Source organism: Hippopotamus amphibius, chromosome 8 (assembly GCF_030028045.1).
Source record: "Hippopotamus amphibius kiboko isolate mHipAmp2 chromosome 8, mHipAmp2.hap2, whole genome shotgun sequence".
NCBI lineage: Eukaryota > Metazoa > Chordata > Mammalia > Artiodactyla > Hippopotamidae > Hippopotamus > Hippopotamus amphibius.
In genome coordinates, this window is record NC_080193.1 from 65,614,138 (window position 1) to 65,635,029 (window position 20,892).

The 20,892-nt window shown below is 36.1% G+C and overlaps 1 protein-coding gene across 7 annotated transcripts in view; it reads left to right on the forward strand.

The window, feature by feature from the left end:
- The window catches only part of MBD5 (methyl-CpG binding domain protein 5), a 158,996-nt gene that overhangs the window by 125,966 nt on the left and 12,138 nt on the right, over positions 1–20,892 (forward strand). For 3 of the 7 annotated variants that reach the window (XM_057743950.1, XM_057743949.1, XM_057743951.1), the window contains 4 exons: positions 2,674–3,000; positions 5,270–5,478; positions 8,660–9,868; positions 20,538–20,611. In XM_057743950.1, the coding sequence (XP_057599933.1) occupies positions 2,674–3,000; positions 5,270–5,478; positions 8,660–9,868; positions 20,538–20,611 (1,819 nt within the window). Of the gene's footprint in view, positions 1–2,673; positions 3,700–5,269; positions 5,479–8,659; positions 10,525–20,537; positions 20,612–20,892 lie in introns of those variants that run through there. The other 4 variants (XM_057743947.1, XM_057743948.1, XR_009054996.1 and 1 more) reach the window with 3 other exon arrangements.

The following is a 20,892-nucleotide window of genomic DNA, read 5'->3' on the forward strand; positions in this document are numbered from 1 at the left end:
CCCAGAGTAACTATATTTTCTTTATTGTTATTCCTCAAGAATATTTAGCTGGAGAACTTTTAGAATAATGTCCCCAAATGACTACTTTCATGAATTCTCAATATGGATGTTTCTCTCTTACAAAATAAAGATAAAAGAATAATAACCTCTACGGAAGTCCTTCATCTACAAAGCTTTGTCACATACACACTAGAGTATTTTGAAAATGTACTCTGACTATGATTAGAGGAATGATGATCTGTACATTTAAATATGTCATAATTATTTAGCAGATAGGGAAAAAAAGCCATAGATAGTGATTACTAGTAAATAAGAGTTTTCATTAGCTTGTTTAAAAAGATGGATTCCAAATGCAAATAAAGCACAATTATCTATTTATGGAAATAGCAGCAAGATTTAAGAAGCAATGGAATGTTTAAGGTTTTATTACAAATCTGAATTAATATTTGAACAATTGTATACCATATGCGTATTTTAGCACTTTATCTCCTTCTTTAAATGAAACACTGAGAACTAAAAACAAAACAAAAACCAGCAAAACAACAAACAAACAAAAACAAACAGACCACAACAGCTAGGAAAAATTGCAAAGCTGTGCTATGGAGACATACATATGTGTTGGATAAGCTGATTTATCCTTACTGCTATTACCAGGTCATCACAACTAACTGCAGGTACTCATGTCAATAATAATGATGACAATTATAACTCCTTTTATTCGTATACTTTTACACATTGCAAGCCTTTCACTTACCTAGTTTTGAGTCTCACAACAATCATGCCAGTGAGTTTCCTTAGGAAAAATTCAAAGGTAGCAAAGTTTCATATGCAGGAAGATGTCCATCACTGTATTATATGTAATGATGAAAAAATCAAAATATAAATACCAAACTTTATCAGTTCAGTAAATATGATGAATCCATATGCTACATGGTTAAAAATATCAATATGGAGTTTTTATGTGAAAAAGGAAAAATTTTTGTATTTGTTAGGAGAAAGCAAGAATATATAACTATATTTGTACTACTCTTACAACTATGGAAACATTTCTGTGTATTAGGACAAGGCCTCAGTGGTAACGTGGTCAAATATGAAGTTTGTTATGATGGCATAGCACAGCATTAAAATGTTTGAATTATTTTAGATTTTCAGTAACACTGGTATTGTTCATTATAACATATACATGTTTAATATTTTAATAGACTAAATGTATGTGCTTATAATAAATATTTGCCAAATGTATGTATTAAATAAAACAATGCATTTCTTTAGGGTAAGACATTTTTCAAAAAAATGATTGTAGGTTCCTTTTCAACAGAATATGATTCTCACCCTCCCCACCACACCCCTGTGCATCTGGGTCACCAGGGGTGATTTCAAAGAATACCACTGCCCAGGCTGTACCCCAAGAGATGAGTTTTCAGCTGGTCTTGGATAGGGCCCAGACATTGGTTTGTTTGTTTGTTTTTAAGTTCTCCAGGTAATTATTTTGTGCAGCTTGGATTAATAACAACTAAAATAATTATAATACACAACTGAAATTTTATTATTAAATTCCCTGAATTTTCATCTTTAGCATACGTAAGACTTTCAAGATTAAGAATGCTATTTGGGGGAAGACTGGTCTGATTTAAGGAATCGTGAACAAAAAGTATCTTTATGCTATTAGAATGACAAAGATTTTAAAATAATGATAAAACAGTGTTGGTGAGAAAAATGAGCACTGCCTACATTGTTCATAGAAATGTAAATTGAATGTGTATTGATCAACTTCGCTGGAGGGCAGTCTGACCATGCATATCCAGAGCTTTAAAAATATGTAAACCCTTTGTCCCTGGAATTCCACTTTTAAGAATTTTTCCTTAGAAAATAATTGAGCATATTGGCAAAGATGAGTAATAAGCATGTTTATCATAGTGTCGCTTGAAATAGTAAAAGACTGTAAACAAAATATACACAACTATGGATTGAATAAATTATGGTATATCTATACATGATACTAGTAAAATGGATCTATAGTTAACATGAAAGGATATTCACAATATACTGATAAATGAAAAAAGGTTACCAAAGAATATGATTCCATTTTTGTTAAAAAAAAAATATATGTAACATGTATATGTATGTCTGCATATGTAGATACATACAGGTGGAAAAAGCTTGGAAAACTATACACTAAAATATTAATAGTTATCTACATAGGTTTACTTTTACTTTCTGTTTTGTAGTCTCATGCACATTCTATTTGGGTTTTTTTTCCATTGAAAGAAAGTACTAGTATTATAAATATAGACCAAAAACTTTTTTTTTTAATGTAAAAATGTATTTTGAAAAATGAAGCCTGTTACTTTTATCTACCCAGTTGAATGGTCTACAACACAGCTTCCCCATTTTCACTTTGTCTGGCTGTGAAAAACAAGATATTTGATAGTTGGAAACAGGTATTTCTTAAAGTACTAAACTTCTTCAATATATTTATGTTCAAAGTAGCTTAAGAAGTATGACGTTAAGCTTGTTTCATTAACAAATCATCATTTCTAATTACAATTAATCTGGTTCGAATCTACAAAGAGGACATATAACATATTAATTGAAATGTATCTCAATGTATTTTTATAGAGTAGTCTTCCTTAACATCCATGATTAATAAGTGGTTTTTTTCCTTTATTGTAGGCGGTTCAGGACCATCATCGTCTATAGCCATAGCTGGCACCAACCACCCCGCCATCACAAAGACAACATCTGTCCTTCAAGACGGCGTCATAGTCACCACCGCAGCTGGAAACCCACTGCAGAGTCAGCTGCCCATTGGGAGTGATTTTCCTTTTGTTGGCCAGGAGCACCCACTTCATTTTCCATCCAACAGCACTTCAAACAACCATCTTCCACACCCCTTGAACCCCAGCCTCCTCAGTTCTCTACCTATCTCTTTGCCAGTGAATCAACAGCATCTCCTAAACCAGAATCTATTAAATATCCTCCAGCCTTCAGCAGGAGAAGGCAAGTCTGAGATCAACCTCCACCCTTTAGGTTTTCTCAACCCGAATGTAAACGCTGCTTTAGCTTTTCTCTCCGGTGACATGGATGGGCAGGTATTGCAGCCTGTTCACTTTCAACTCTTAGCAGCCCTGCTTCAGAACCAAGCCCACGCAGCTGCCATGCTTCCCTTGCCATCTTTCAATCTGACCATCTCAGATCTTTTGCAACAGCAAAATACCCCTTTACCCTCATTAACACAGATGACAGCCCCACCAGACCATTTGCCAAGCAATCAGTCAGAGAACAGCCGAGCTGAGACCCTTTTAACCAGCCCCCTGGGGAACCCTTTACCAAGCTTTGCAGGCAGTGACACTATTTTTAACCCCCTGTTCCTCCCAGCTGTCACTGGGGCCTCAGGATTAATGGCCTTGAATCCCCAGCTGTTGGGAGGTGTCCTGAACTCGGCATCGGCCAACACCGCTAATCATCCAGAGGTTTCCATAGCAACTTCTTCCCAGGCAACCACTACCACAACCACTACATCATCAGCAGTGGCAGCACTGACTGTCTCAACACTTGGTGGGACAGCAGTGGTGTCAATGGCAGAAACATTGCTGAATGTATCTAATAATGCTGGGAATACACCTGGTCCAGCTAAACTCAACAGTAACTCTGTGGTGCCACAGCTACTTAACCCTCTACTGGGGACAGGTCTGCTTGGTAAGTTAAATTTTTTCACAGATTTTTTACAAAAGAAACGTTTTTCTAATTCTATTTTCTCCTTTTTAAAAAAAAACTCCATTTTGTCACACTATTTTTAAAAATGTTTTTGTTATGTCACAGCTTGCTTAAGGAACTAAATATAATAACGCCCACACACAACCATAGTTATACAAACATGAAAATGACTTTTTCCTTTCCCCCTATTCTAGCAATACTAAATATCATTTTAATCTGCTTTCTCTTCTAATTCTGATGCCACCTAAACCTAACCTACCCATCATTCTCTTAAGCCAAGTAGAGTTTTATTTTTCAAATAATTAAAGCACAGGTATACCTTAAAAATAACATTTATTTGAATTTTAGTTGGTGTGGCATCACAGGGTTAGTATGAGCAGCTGCACTGTGGATGAAAACAGTCTGAGGAAGTGTTTTTCCAGGTGATCCCTAAATAAACCAAACTAAATGCTTATCCAGCAAAATAAGAAACAAGGCATAAAAACATTCAAAGTTAAACTTTGCCCAAGTTCAAGGAAGCAGAAGACCCCAATAGTTACTGCTAGATTTTCTCAAACAGTATTATTTTTTAGTACTTTATGGCTTAAAAACAAAATCCTTTATGTAGATAATCTTATCTCAAAAAAGTTAGAAAATAGTATCAAGTATATTCTACTGTTCAATGCAGTTAACTGTAATATAAAGTATAGAGATGGTTTCCATAAAGTCTGGAAACATAGGCAAATATACATGATATTGTCAAGGGCATCTTTAGTATGTAAAAAAATAACACTGTGCTTCCAGATTTCACGGATATCTTTATTTTCTGTTTGGTAATCAAATCAATGTAGTTAAGTAACCTGAAAAGCATTACAGATTTCAAGTTATAGGACAATTTCTACGACATTGTCCTCAAAATATTTTTGGTGTAATCTCAAAACAAATTAATTTAAAATTTTGAATATAAATTTAGTTATTAACTAATCCTATCTGATTATATAACATTTATTTTTAATGATTATGACAATGAATTCTTTTGTATTATTAGCTTTCTTTACAGTTTTAATTTTAGGTGACCAATCTTTTACTTAAAAACAAAATACATATTTCTAGACCAAATCTAATTTTATTTGGAGGTAGTTATTGATGATTGTGGCTTGAGAATTAAATTTTGTAAACAAGGCCTGATCAGATACACTTGTTTTAACTATCTTGTCAGATACTTATGGTTGCTAAAGCATTTAAGACTAATTTCAACCTTTAATTGTAAGTGTTCTAACAAAAATACTTTCAAGGAATTCTAGAACACTGAAGACCGATATATAAGGATTGGCTAGTGGATAGACAAAAAACTAACTAGTCTCTCTATGATATAAAATCAAAACACTAATTATAAAAGGTAAAATTAAATAATAAAACTACCCTTTCCTTACCACTTAGTAAGACTTTGAGGAGAAAAGAATTACCATGTAAGTCTAGTTTTCAGTTTTTGTTTTAGGAATCCTCAACAAAGATCGGCATAGGACCTCCAAAGAATCACATTGACTTATATTTTATGTTTTTCAAACTATAGGTGACATGTCCTCAATAAACAATACTTTGAATAATCATCAACTGACTCATCTACAGTCGCTGTTAAACAACAATCAGATGTTTCCTCCAAATCAGCAACAGCAGCAACTTCTTCAGGGGTACCAGAATCTCCAGGCATTTCAAGGACAGTCCACAATTCCTTGCCCAGCTAACAATAACCCCATGGCTTGTCTGTTTCAGAACTTCCAGGTACTCTCCTTCCCTGAGTTTCTTTAGTAGAAAACAGTGTTTACTACCCGTTTTACTTGACTGGGGGGAAGAGACGAAAGAAGGCGGTAATGTACCTTTTCACCGCGACTACTATTATTTCTCCATAATGAATATTGTTAAACATTCTAGCTTTTTGTGTGAAGGATTTTATTTTGTCTGAAGCATCTCAGGGGTCCTTTAGGAGCTGTTAGTAAAAACTGATCACGTTACCCTCGTAAACCCTTTTGTGGTTTCGCACTGCTCCCATGATTAACAGCTACAACCTTAGCATGCTTACCCTGCCTCACTCTCCAGCCCCCGCTCTCAGCACTCTCTCCCTGGCTTCAGCCACATGGTCTTCTTTTCGTTCTACAAACTGAATAAATTCCTGACGGGTTAAGGAGCTGGAGGGAAAGAGTAACACTAAATAAATATACGAAGAAAATATAGAAGATTTAAAAATAATCTTAGGGTAGAGAAGGCTGTTTCAGCAAGACACAAAACCAAGTCAAGAAGAAAAAAGAGTTAGAGTTGAATACGTAAAACTTTAAAATTTGTGTGATCAAAGGTATTCGAAACAAAGTTGTACACAGGTGGCAACCTGGCAGAAAATACTTGCATAATAATAGCAAATAATTGCCATTCATAATATTTTAAAAGCCCCTATAAATTAGAAAGAAAAAAGATAATTGATTAGAAAACGAGCAACAGAAAAGAACAGATAATTCAGAGAAAGTTAAATAATAATTAGTAATAAACATGAAAAGAGTAATCAGAGTTATACAAATTATAACATTACTATGGCCATCACATTGACAATATCCCTTGTTGACAGTGGTGTGGGGAAATGGATTCTTTCAGATATATTGTTGATCTGATTGTATACTGGTATAGTTGTTTTGGAGGGTGATTTGATAGTTTATCAGTTAAATATATATATATACATAAACTGATAAACTATGTATATGTATGTATATATACAGTTTGATCCAGAAGTTCAACTTTTATGTATCTATTTTAGAGAAATCTTCAAATGTGAACAAAAGGGCACAATCTAGAAATGTTCATTACAACTTGATTTGTGGTGTCAAAAATTAGAAACCACTTAAGCAACCATCAGTAGGGAAATTGTTAAATATGTTATGCTATATTTATCTATCTAGTAGTTTAAAAGATTAGGTAGATTTATATAATCTGATATAGGGAGATCTGCAAGATTACAGAACTCCAATACTATAGTATTCTAGAACAATACTAAAATACAATACGATTTATATGAAAGAAAGAAAGAAGGCAGGGAGAAAGGAAAGAATGAAAGAAAGAAGGGAAACTAGATATACACCTACACACTTTAATGTATTAAAAACAAGTCTGCAAGGATGCACTTGAGCATTGATTACTTCTGAGAATGAAATGGGATCAGAGTGAGGTGGAAAAAATATAGATTTGGGTGGGGAAGTGATGAAGAAACTTTCCTCTTTTTTGACAATGAGGAAATGTTCATATATGTCTTGTGTAATAATATAATTTAGAAGGGAAGAGGAAGTGCTCAGCCACCTCATTGAGTAAATAGGTAGATAAAGCCTGAAGGGAGTCCGTTAGATTTAGCAGTTAGAGCATCACCAGTGACTTGGTGGAATGCAGTTTTGTTGGAGTTGTGGGAGCAGGAGCCAGACTGCAATGGATGAAAGGATGAAAAAGGAATTGAAGAGTGTGGATTACTCTTTCAAAAAGTTAACCATGAAGAACATAAGAGAAATAGGGTAGTGCCCCAAGGCAGGTATACTTTGAATGCAAACTTTTAAAATATAGAAGCCATGCACATAGTTGAAAGCTAAAGAAAAGAGACCAAAAAAAAAAAAAAAGGTGGAAGAGATTGAACATAAAGAAAAGAGGTAACAGATAAGGCAAGATCCCTGAGAAGAGGCTTGGGATCCAAAGTATAAACTGAGGACTTACTCTCAGAGAGTAGAAGGGGCTCCCCTGACACTGGGAAGCAGGGCAGGATCGGGGACACATATGTTACAGAGAAGTGTGTGCCGCCAGAAGGCAGGGAGTAGCAGAGTATAAGAATTATGAGAATTCTTAACCTGTGAACTTCATTATCTCTGTTAAGTAAGGTCAGTTACTGAGAATAGTGTGGGAAATGGTATAGCAGCTGGCTTGAGGAAGTGGATAAAGATCTGAATAGTGGTGAAGGGGAGTGATACCTAACCATAAGATATATAAGGCAGGGTGTTAAACTGATCCAAGATTGGGATTTTATCTGGTAGGTGTAGGCAAGAGGAGAATGGCAAGAGAGTAGTTATGTGTGGATGGATCACAGGTTCTGGTTTAGTAGGAAAGGATGAAAAGACAGGAAGGGAGTGATCATTGTGTGGGAAAATCCAAAGTATCAAGGGTCTGGAGCAGCAATTCTTAGCTAGGGTTGGTGAAATTAGAATAACCTGTGGACTTTTTCAAAATGCACTCTCATTCCTGTCCCGAGCATTGATACTCTTCTCTGGTGGGCATTCCCTGCCTTCACCTCTTCCCAGTTAAGAATCACCTCTATAGAGAGCCACTGTCACTGTTGACAGCATGGGGGTGTCCCTCAGGCAGTGGCCTGGTAACATTGAAGAGCAGGCATTGCTATCCTACTAAAGACTTCAAAAATTTAGTGTCATATCAGAAATAGTTTATTGTTAAGAAAGGGGTATATGTATTTTGTTTTGTTATATCTTATAATGTATTTCACTTAGTTCAGTAGAAATACCAGTGAGTTACAAATCTGCTTCCCTTTTTAATTTGAGCAGCGCTGGTGACAGAATTGTTTCTCTCTTAGAATTCCGAGTTGCAAAACCTATAATAACATTGAAAACATGGAGTCATCGCCTGGAAACATTTTGTGTCCAACCACCTCAGCTTTAATTTTTGTAGAGAATGTTTAGTAATGATGATTTAAAAAAAAAATCTGTTACATGATTTCAATCAAAGAAACAGTACCCAAATATAATCAAGACGTAAGCCTTCCTATATAGAGTTACTTTTAATTTCATTTTTGAGTCGTGTTCTTTCTTTATATTGCCTTCCTTGTTATATTTGTTTGTCTTCTGGTAAATCTTAGAATTATACGCTTTCTTTTTAAGGACTTGAAACATTTTTTCTCTCTCTCTCACTGCTTCCCGTCTATTTCTTTAAGGTGAGAATGCAGGAAGATGCAGCTCTCCTAAACAAAAGGATAACCACTCAGCCGGGGCTCACAGCACTTCCCGGAAATCCAAACACTACAATTCCACCTTTCCAAGATACATCTTGTGAGTTGCAGTCGCGAATGGACCCATCTCTTGGTCAGCAGGTGAAGGATGGCCTCGTTGTGGGTGGCCAAGGTGATGCTTCCGTAGATGCTATTTACAGAGCAGTTGTTGATGCAGCCAACAAAGGAATGCAGGTTGTCATCACCACTGCAGTCAACAGTACAACTCAGATCAGCCCCATTCCAGCTCTGAGTGCCATGAGTGCCTTCACTGCTTCCATTGGTGACCCATTAAGTCTCCCCAGTGCTGTCAGTGCGGTCATTCATGGACGAAACATGGGCAGTGTTGATCACGATGGTAGGCTGAGGAATGCAAGAGGGGCTCGGCTGCCCGGCAATCTGGACCATGGGAAGAACTCAAACGAAGGAGATGGGTTTGAATATTTCAAGTCGGCAAGTTGCCACACACCTAAAAAGCAGTGGGATGGGGAGCAAAGCCCTGGAGGGGAGCGAAACAGGTGGAAGTGTGAGGAATTTTTAGATCATCCAGGCCACATCCACAGTAGTCCTTGTCACGAAAGGCCCAACAATGTCTCTGCACTGCCATTTCTGCCTGGGGAACAGCACCCACTACTGTTACCACCAAGAAACTGTCAAGGGGATAAAATTCTGGAGGAAAATTTCAGGTATAATAACTACAAAAGAACTATGATGAGTTTTAAGGAGAGACTAGAGAACACTGTGGAACGATGTGCACACATCAATGGGAACAGACCTCGACAGAGTCGGGGCTTTGGAGAGCTGCTGAGCACCGCAAAGCAAGACCTGGTCCCAGAGGAGCAATCTCCGAGCTCCTCAAATAGTTTGGAAAGTTCTCTGGTCAAAGACTACATCCATTACAATGGAGACTTTAATGCCAAAAGCATTAACGGGTGTGTACCTAGCCCTTCGGACGCTAAAAGCATTAGTAGTGAAGATGACCTAAGGAATCCAGACTCCCCCTCTTCAAATGAATTGATACATTATAGGCCAAGGACGTTCAACGTTGGCGACTTGGTCTGGGGCCAAATCAAAGGACTGACTTCCTGGCCTGGAAAATTAGTAAGAGAAGACGACGTTCACAGTTCTTGTCAACAAAGCCCCGAGGAAGGGAAGGTATACCAATCTTTATCCATTGTCAAATACTAACCTTTGTTCAGATATCGATTATTATTTTTTGTTGTCATCACTTTGGATTCTTCATGACTCATTGAGGTCTCACAAACTTCCGGAGCATAAAATGAAGAGGGGATGGTTGTAGTCACCAAAATGTCGTATCGTCAAGGGGTGAGTTGTGCAGCATTTGTAGATCCCACTAGGGCTCAGGGTGGCTCTAACCTAGGAACTAGATTTCCAGAATCTTGTTAACTTTGCCTTCCTTCCTTGCATGTACCTAATTCTTCATTCATACACAGAGAATGAAGGCAAGTGGCAATGATGGGGGGTGTGTGTGGGGGGGGGGGTGGGATGTGGTGGTTGTTGAAATCCAGCAGTGTGGCAGAGGTAGGGGTCCTGTCAGGCGACGGGAAGTGCCAGAGGACTGCATGTCTCGATATGTGGACATGTGACACATAGAGCTGGGAGAGGGTAAAATTGGGGTGGAGTTGTATTCATTTCTGGAAGCAGCAGGTAACATCTGAGTTCAGAATGGTGTTTCCTTGCAGGAAAAGTTCTGGGTCTTTATAACATATGGAAATGTTTAACTCCATAGTCTGGTTCTACTTAACACAATCTAATCACATAAATTAAATGAAAACTTCTCCATGAAACTACCATTCAATTTAGAAGAAATTAGTAGGGGTCTTCTGGGCTTCTTTTCCTCTCTCACAATTGGTAGAATTGACTCACTAGGCAAGGAATATGCAGAATGTTTAAAGTAGATAGAAAAATTCATATCTGAGCAGGAGGAGATAATAATGCACCTTTCCCACATATTACGAAGAAACGTAATTTTTCATCTGCTTAGGAAATAAAAATTCCTCTTACAGGTATATATTATTCTCTTAAAGAGTATATGGTATAAAGCTATTTCAACTCTGCTCATACATCCACTGGCATTTAGGTTTAACGGCAAAAGGAAACCAAAAGCACAAAAGGATTGTCTTTCTCCAAATTACTGAGAGGTCCTTAAAGCCATTGCTTATAATGCCTAATATATACTTGTCAGGATACACTCTGAGCATAATGTTTCTACCTTTGATAAGAAAATGAATTCCATACTCCTATTCACAAAACATTTTTTTCTCTAATCTCTCTGAGACCAAACATTCATTAGGGTGATAAAGCTAAATATTTTTGACAGTTTATTCAAAAAATAATTAAAAACAGCAAAATTGGGCTTTTATGATATAAATGGAACCGCTACAAATACAAGATGTAGACATTGAACTGTTTTATAATCTCTGTGCAAAAGAAACTAGGTCTTTTTTATGTGCCATTTTACCAAAAAAGTTTAACTAAGGAAAAGATTATGGCCTCCCTTTCCTGAAAACATTCTTCCTGTCCTAAATGCCTTGTCTAAATATCTTTTTATGTCCTCAGGAGAATGAAGGCATGTACTTTTAACACATTTCACATTAAATAATGGTCCTAATCTTCTGCTTAGTCTATGTTAGCAAACTCCTGAGATTGAGTTCCTCACTAATGTTTAGGGAGATGCATTAAAAAAAAATCACTATCTAAGAGTCCAGGAAACATTTATTTTACTTTATGTAAATAATCAACTGATTTTTCAGTCACTATAAAACTGTTTCAAAAATCCAGATTCTTCTTCTTTATTATAGACAATAGATGGATTCCTACTAAAGAGCATAAAATTGTTTCTATAAATTCAAATATCTCCCTTCCCATTGGCTGACATTGTAATTTTTCATTCTCAAAACTTTGATATCAAAATCTTGATATCAAGATACACTGAAAATACTGTTAGTAAATCAGAAAAAGTAATTGAAAGCACACATTTAGAGGTGAAAAACTGAAAATTTATAATAAAATATTAATGATAACACATGAAATATTTATCTGTCATTAAAAAGCAAGGTATAAGAGCCTTAAAAGTTCTAGGGCACTTAACATTTTAAAAAAATCTCTGATCTTTTTAGGACCTACCTCACTTTTGCACGTAAAAAGACAAAATGCTATTTCACAAATGCTTTTTTTTCCTCCTATAGTTCACCAAAGGAAAGGCTTCCTCATACCTTGTTTAATGATGCCCAGCTAGCCAGACACTGTTCTCAATTTATAATACCAGGAAATGTGAAATTTCAAACACAGATCTCTCTGACTTCAAGCCAAATGTCGTCTGCCTGATGTCTTGGTGATCCTGGTCCGTCTAGAAAAGATTAAGCAATAGTTAATATCTGTGTAAGACAAAGCATGATCTATTCGAAAAGATTTCCTGTAAAACATGCTTTACGTTAAAATTGGTTTAAAATTGTGAACCAGTTATGATGTAAATTTTATTTGCATAGAACCTCTTAGTCCTCACAATGTTGGATAAATAAAGTCTTTCAAGTTTATAACCAGACTTCTGCTTTGAAAGTAAGCAGTGCATTAGGTTTCCTCCCCTATACTGCCTGACGTTTCAATAAAGTCAAGGAAGACAGAGACTGACTTCATAAACAATTTGTTTATTATAGTAAAATCTTATTAATTCCATCTTGTTGATGTGGAATGTGGGACTATTTCCCCCAGTATTTATCTCTGTGGTAACTCAGAAGAAAAGGTTTGCTAAACAATTTTCTTACACATGATCATTTAAAACCTTCTTAGCCTCTCAGTTTTTCATACTAGTATTTCCATGTCCACCCAAGGATGTAAATTAACCCAAGATCCTGTCAGATCCCACCAGATAGAACCTATGTTTACTCAAGTTTTAGAACAGATTTATCACCTTATCTCCCCCCACCCCCGCATCTCACAAACCTATCATTTATTTTCTGTTACAATCTTTGTTCTCAGCAAGTCACTTCAATTTCTTTTTTGGAAGCAGGCAAAGTAGAGAAAAAATAATTAATACGATTGCAGGTTGCTAATTCAGAGCAAGCTGGGCACGGATGGTGTTTTCCGGTTGCATGAGTGGTCTCTGGACTGAGAGGTCAGGGCTGATTGGAGCAGCAGCTGAGATCTCCAAGTTGTCCATAACCTGGAACTTTAGCCACCTGTTTGTCACGATAGTAAACTTGGGCAGCTTATGATTTTTTTTTAAAAGCTACATTCTTTTTTTTTTTTTAAGGCTCTACTGAATTTGTTACGGTATTGCTTCTGTTTTGTTTTGGTTTCTTGGCCGCAAGGCATGTGGGATCTTAGCTCCCTGACCAGGGTTTGAACCCACACTTCCTGCATTGAAAGGCAAAGTCTTAACCACTGGACCGCCAGGGAAGTCCCCAGCTTATGATTTTAGAAAGACATTTTTAATCTTCGGTGGGGTGGTAAATGTAGTAGAATTACTAATAATGCTTTAGAAATGTCCTGCAGTTTCTGAGATTACTTTCTAGGAGGTATGATTTCTAAATATCAAATACTGTGTGAACACAGCCCCCGGAGAGCTAGAGAGAGAACCAGGTGTGGTAAAAAGAGGCCTGGGCTTCGGGCATTCTGATGTGAGCTTGAACACTGTTCTGCCAGTTACCTAAATGGTCCTGAGTGGGTATATTATTCTCCAGAGCTGAAATCTCCTCAGTCCTCAAGTGGGAGTATTAATTCCTTCTCAGAATGATGTTTAAAAACTAAATGCATTACCATAAATAGATGGTACACAAAAGAGGCTCAGTAAAAATTAGCCTCCTCCTGTCTGTTCTCCATATTATACAACCTTATGTATATGTGCTGCCAAAGCAAGCACTGTATTAAACAACCTTAGGAATCTGGATTCCACCATCATGGAATTGTGGTCATTTGGCCTTTGATATTGTCTACCTAAGCATTATCTATGAATAAAGGACTTACTAACCAGGTTGGGGGTGAAAGGAAAATAATAACATATTTAATGAATGAGATAGTTTATAACTATTTTTATGAAGCTCAGGACACTGCATACAAATTGGCATATCTGATTGTAAATGAATATTAGCTGTTCATTTCAAGCAGGAGTTCTACTTGGAAGCATTTTAAAGCACTTAGTTTGTTAAATGAACTTGAAAGTCCCCCTCTCCTCAGTGTTTCTAAAAACTATAAACTCAGACTTTCTTCCTCTACCTTCCTAGCCCCCAAAACACTCAACAATGTTAATTAGTAGAGATTGTTAACAGTCTGTAAAAAGTTGGGCTGAATCACCCCTATGTAATACTGTCCCAATATTGAAGCTATGTGACAGCACTGAAGGGTATTATGTGCCTTATATAATACCATTCAGGAAGTGGTATCGCCTTACAAATACATGTTTTTCCTTTGGCTATCAGTTTATAATGAAGTACATTCTAGAAGATATTTATAATTTTTCTAAAGAAATGGTACTACAAGTTTCCCTCTGAACCGTGAACCCTTTATAGTTTCAGATTTAGACCTGAAAAAATAAGACCTCAGTGCTTAGTCATGGCCAGAGAAATGTACTTCCAGATCTTGGCACAGTATTAAGGAATTCTTGCAAAGGAAAAAGGCCTTCACTAGCATAATACCTATATACTATAATGTACAAACATTTGAAGCCTATGCAACTGTGGGGGGAAATGGTTATCTTTATGTATTTATTTCAATAATTATTTTAAAACAGGGGAAAAAAATGCTCTTTTTTCTAAAATATATTTTGTAATTATCATCTGCTATCTTTGATCTTACATTAACTAGCCTAAAAGGATTGACTCTCAACGAATAATCAAAAAATAAAATTCTTATTTTTTTCTGAGTAGGTTATTTTTACTATTTTTGAACCTTGTCCCATTGGTCTTCATATTTCATTGTTCTTACATTCAGTGTGTGTTCTGACTCGAGCCAAATTTAGGAAAGAATGTATTTCTTTATTGGCACCAAAATGTTTCCTTTCAATGAAATGTTTGTTGTTGTTGGACAGGTAGAGGCATCTGATTACACAGAAAAGTTCTACATTTTGATTCAACATCTTCTGGTTAAATGAAGATGTTTTTAAAAGCAATGGGTAGGGTGCTCCTTCTCTAGACTCACACTTTAACTTTTTTCCACATGGTTATATTTGGCAGGTAGAGATAAAAGTAGTTCTCTGGTTGTTCAAAACAGTTAGAACTCATCATTATTAAAACTCATGCCAAATTTATTTTGGGACAATCACTTTCTGTATGTCAATTCAGGATCACATGCACTCACGTTTTGATGGTATGGAGCAAAACCAGAGACAGCTTACAGTGGCATTCTGAGGATGTGTAACTTAGGAAGTTGAGCCTGGGAACTAAATTTGGGAGATATGCCCTCCTGCGATGTTTAAACACTTTTGCTTTGAAGAGCATTCTTTCTGGGCTTGATGATCAGTGTTAGCTATTTATACCTTTTGGTACTGTCATTCTCTGTTGAAAGTGCTCTTTGTGTATTCCCTTTGTCTTATATATTTTCTTAACCACTTCTGGAAATGAATCATTTTCTCTATTTTCAATCAATATCCACAATATTTGGGCTGCATTTTGGCTGGTGGGGTGGCTGGGGCAATCAAGGCTCTGTAGCAACACAATGTTTTTGAAAAAGGAGCAAAGTAGTTTTTGAAAAGTAATAAGCAAGATAAAATCCAGGCAAACAGGCAGTGCCTTATCAAAATTTGAAAGATGATAAAAATGAAAAACTAGGTAACACCAAAAATGTGAATATTAGGGAAAAGATTAAACTGAGTACCAAACTTGGGTAAACTTTAGTAAATTGTAGAATACTGTGAACCTTTTTTCCTCAGGAAGATTAAAGAGGAAAAGGAGGCCCGTCTCCATTCACAGATAACTGAGACCAAACACAGAGTTCTCGAGCTTGTCGATACAGTTGTCATATGGTTAGTAGCAAATGGAATCTCGGGTACAAGGCAAATACATGCTTCTGTTACATGAACTTTTAAGCCGTGTATCCTTAGAAATACAATTTATTCAAAACATTTAATTCTGTATGCCTCGTGGGTCTATATGAAATTTATTGTCATATTTAGAATAGATTTACTCTAGTCCTATAGTATAGCTCTCTAGTACCTACCAGCGCTGCTCTCTGAACTGAGGAGGAAAGGAAGCCAAAAAAAGAGACAAAAATGCCTCAGATAGTGCCACGGATTAAAATTGTAATACTGTGTATTTGCTTAGGCTATTTGAAAAAATTGTGATTCACTTTATGGATTTTTCCTTGAATACTATTGTTGGAAAATTAGATTCATCCTTTCTGTCACAGCTGAGTCAATTTTTACCCCAAATTATTTGTTTATCATTAATTGCCATACTGGCAAAACTATTGAAATATTGCACTTAAGTTAACAGGACTTTTTCAGCTTGAAGATTAAAATAGTTACTATTTAATAAATGTTTGATAATAACAAACCTAATAAAACGCCTCATATTTTCTTATTGCTTCAGAACTGCATTTCCCAGACTTCTGCTCAAGTCATGTGTACCTGTACTATTAGTTGGTCAAACTTTTTCTTTAAATTCATTTACTCATTTATTTATTCATATATTTGACACATATTATGTACTAGGCACTATTCAAGCCACTTTAAAAATAACTTATAATCTTATTCTAAGATATATGTGAAATCATAGGTATAATGTTCTTGTATTTTTCTAATATAAATTTGTATGAATATATAACTATTAAAATGATTAAAGGTCTGTCCATGTTCCACCTAAAACAATTTCACATGCCATTGGTGGCACTTTGGGAAAGACTGCTTTGCTGTTTATAAAGCACCTTCATATTTCTTTTTAGAGCCTCTCAATGACCCATAAAGATGTGCACAATTATTTCCATTTGGAGCTCAGGGAAGTGGCGTTCCTAAGGACACAAGTCACAAGCAGTTAAACCAGACCCCAACCCTGATCTCCAACTAGCAATTTAGTACTCTTTGCATGGTACCCTTCCCCCAGAAACAGGAGCTGATGATGCTGTAGAAATGGGATGGGGAAGTGAAAAATGAAAAGGGGCGACTGAGGTCAGCTGTTTTCTCCCTGTTATGAAATCTGTGATGTGGCTGTGCTCTATCCTTTGATCTTTGTGTGACAGCTTTGCCTCAGCACTAAGTACTAGCAAAGTAATCACCAAAAGATTTAATCCTGTTATCAGGGATTAAAGCCTGCAGAGAATTTTGACATCTTCTCTAGTTAACTGGCTCTATTCAAAAGTGATCTAGGATCTTTGATCCAGGTTCTTCTAATATATACTATAGCTCGTTTTCAGAGGGTCACTTTGGCTCTCTGAAATGTTTGTGTCCCCTTCTGTCATAGACTTACTTCTGAGATACACTACATGCTACTGTGCTGACCCTAAATCAAACTTAATTAAATTACCAACTATTTAATATGTGCCTTGTGAACAAAATAAGCAACCAGAGATTCAGACTTGCTCAGAAAACTCTTAAACTTCCACCATATAATAATGTCTGACTTTATGGGTATGTTTCTAACCCTACTGAACAGTCTATAGAACTATTTATGTCACAAAAATAATTATAGCTAAAGAATCCGAATAAATGAAAGAAGGGATTTAAGGGTAAAAACAATGCAATGTATGTGTATATTTATAGATTAGGTAATATGTGTACTATAAATACATATAAATTCTGGGCATCTTCTAATTCTTGAATGACATATATGTAGAGTTACACCGTGATATCCATGACTATTAGCATCACCATTGTTAGAATGAGAAAGTGGCAGATTATGAGTAAAGATACATTATAAAGTCCTCCCCCAACTTCTCACCAAGGTAGGAATCAAATAATTTATGGAACTTCTGGCTTGTGGATGCCCAGGAATATGAGATTATTAAATTACAGATTAAAATAGTATCTTAAATTTCTTGCTCCTTCAGTGTGTTTTATTTAAAAATATGTGTGTGTTCAATCTTTTTAATGTTATATTTATGTATTTGATTCCCAATACTTTCTTCATTTGCAAGTTAGCTAAGTAATTTATGAGAGTATTCATTAAATCATTAAATATGATTTCTATTTGACTAGAAATGGAATTTATTTTGTTGTTCCCTAATATCCTTGGAGGGGAGGTATCTTTAAAGACTTTCTTGAATATTGTAAAAGTGGATGAATATTTTCCCAGAAAAAACACACACTCTTCATGTATTATGTTTTACAATACAGAAGAGTACTAAAATGCTAAAACCAAACAAACTAAACATTTACCTCTGTGTATATATGATCTTGTCAGAAATACAGAGTGATGTGTATCTTACTCATATTTAGTTTCAGAAAGCACCATCATTGCTTTCTCTTTCAAGGTCATTGAATCCTTTATAAATAATATAGTTTATTATGAGAGTGCCTTAGAACCTTAGAGGCATATTTAAATGAAGAAATCATGGTAGAGAATTAGTTTTAAAAAATCACCAGAAAATTATCCAAGCATAAAAAAATTTTTGAAGATAAATTTGAGCAAGCATCATCTAAATTTCTATAAATGATAACTGGATTTAAAATAACATGACCTAATTTTTCGAGTGTGTGTACGTGTATATATATATATACATACCTGTGGATGTATGTATATATATGTATATGCACATATACACCTATATATATTATGTATATTTCAACATATGTTATAGTTGGTGTGGTGGAAAGAGGTTGCTTTGGAGTCATACCTGAGTTTCAGTGCTGGCCATGTCACTTGAACTCACTTAGTCCCATCTGTAAAATAACAAAACAATACTAGTGTACGGTATTACCACGTTAAATAATAAAACAGTGCCTTCTACATAGTAAATGCACAAGAAACGCTTATACTGTCCCTATTTCTTAATTAAAAACAAAAATAGATGATTTTTTAAAAATCATTTGACCTTACTTAATTTTTTAAGATTAAGACCAATAGGATAAGTTTTCACTGTGGTGTGTTGCTTTGTTTCACTGTGAATCTGCTTTCTGTTGCCTGCATCAATCCCTTCTGAGATCTCCACTATACCAGTTTGTGTCTAATAGAAGTTTATATTACCAGAGAGCTTTCTCCTTGCTGCCAAGAAAGTAATTTAAATATAAGTTGAATTAGCTATAAATTACATAAACATAATGTGTGAGATATCTTTCAGAATTTCTTTGAATTCTGAAATTCAAATGTGTGAGTGAATATAAGATGGAACCTCATTTCTAACATGAAATGTGAAAAGGTATCCAGGCATCTTTTTTAAAGAAACAGCACATGGATATATTCATCTCACTTAAGCTTTTCCAGTCATCCCAATAAGACACTTCATCACTCCTGTACAAGTGTTATTGGAAGAAAGTTATCCCTTGTTCTGGCACAATAGATTGGGTATCCCCAGTGAACTTGTGTATATAAGATATTTGGATCCTTTGCGACAAATTACAAAAGTCATGAAAAGGGAAATGTTTCCATTATTTGACTGTTTTTCTCACTGAATAATTAGAAATGCTTGTTTTCAGACTTGGTAATGGAGACCCTTTGTTAATCATTACTGTGTACTAGATTTGAAGGGGTCAAAGAAAAATTATTTATGAATGGTGTTCATGAGTCAGGAAGATTTAAAGACAAAAGTTAATCGTTTCTTTGCTTTTTAGTGTATATTTTCTTACCCATTAGGCGTTTTGGCAGCCTCTGAATTTTTATATAAAAGTAGTATGGGGTGGGGGATAAAGTGGGTGAAGGAATGGTGGGAGACTTTGAAGCTATATTTACACAGCAAGCAATACTGTTTCTAGTTAGCTTGTGTTTAAAATCAATAAAAGTAGCAGTGTTTCTCTAAAGGTGTTTTTATTCACATACAAGATTTCCTATTTATTAATTGTTTTTCTTAGGAGAAATGGCTTCAAGAACCATGATAGAGATTGTGAGGGGCAGGGAGCAAAGACTGCACCTCCCCTCCCCCACAAATCCCCCAGCCACCATTTGGTGGCACACTGGGATGAGGTAGCAAGCATCACATAACCTAGGCTGGCAGTGCTGAAGCAGGACAGGGGAGAAGACATGCACGTCAGGTGCAGCAACACCCTCTTCCCACATCATTAAGGCCTACGTGCAGCTTACTGCCCCACTCTGTGTTTCTGGCCTCTGCAGAGCCTGACACATGCTGAGTAATACTAGCTGCTCTATGTTTGGCTAAGTGTTCAGCGTGACCTGTTGCATTTTAATTCTCACAGCAATTCTAGCAGGAAGGTAGGTATTATTGTCCTCATTTTAAAGAGGAGGAAACTGAGGCTCAGGAAATTTAAGTGTTTTATTCAATGCTAGAAAGTGAGAAGGTCAGATTCAAACTCCATCTGCTGGCTCCAAAGCCCGCCCCCTTCACTAACCACTGCTCTTGTTCATCCCTGATGGAATACAGATTTGCAATTGCTGAGCAGCAGGCAGTGCAGAAAGCAAACCAGGATCTCTGATTTATATGATTTTGTGAATTGAAGGTTATTTAAATTCCACGTTTTGTTCTTAAAACATTATTTTGAAAACGTTGTCACTTTGAAAGCCAAACAGTCTCATTTCTGTTGATGTTGCAGCTAGGAGCCATGGAATCAACCTCTGCTTGGGCTAGGACAGAGCATTTGACAGGGCAGTGAGAGTTAATCCTCCCTTCCCCCAGTGCAGCACCTGCTTGTACAGCAGGAAAGTAAACACAGTATTAACAATTGCAGGTCTGGGTAATGTGGTTTGGTCTTCATGCCTTCACTCAGGTGGAGCCCGAGAAGCTGAAGACACTAACAGAAGGTTTAGAAGCCTACAGCCGAGCCCGGAAAAGGAACAGAAAGTAAGCACTATTTTTTTCCATTTTCTTTTTCAAGGATATAATTTATTGGTTTTCATTCAAAGGGACAATAAAATGTCACTGATTTTGTCCATCTTGGGTCCAGCCTAAGTACAATTTAATAGTTATCATCCAAGAGGACCATTAAAGATGAATTAGCTACTACAGAAAATATTGATATTTTCTTAACAATTTATAGTGTGTGGGGGACTTTCCTGTTCATCAGCTCTTTCCTTACTCCCTCCGTCTCCATCCCTCTCGTTTAATAGGAAAGAAAATATGAT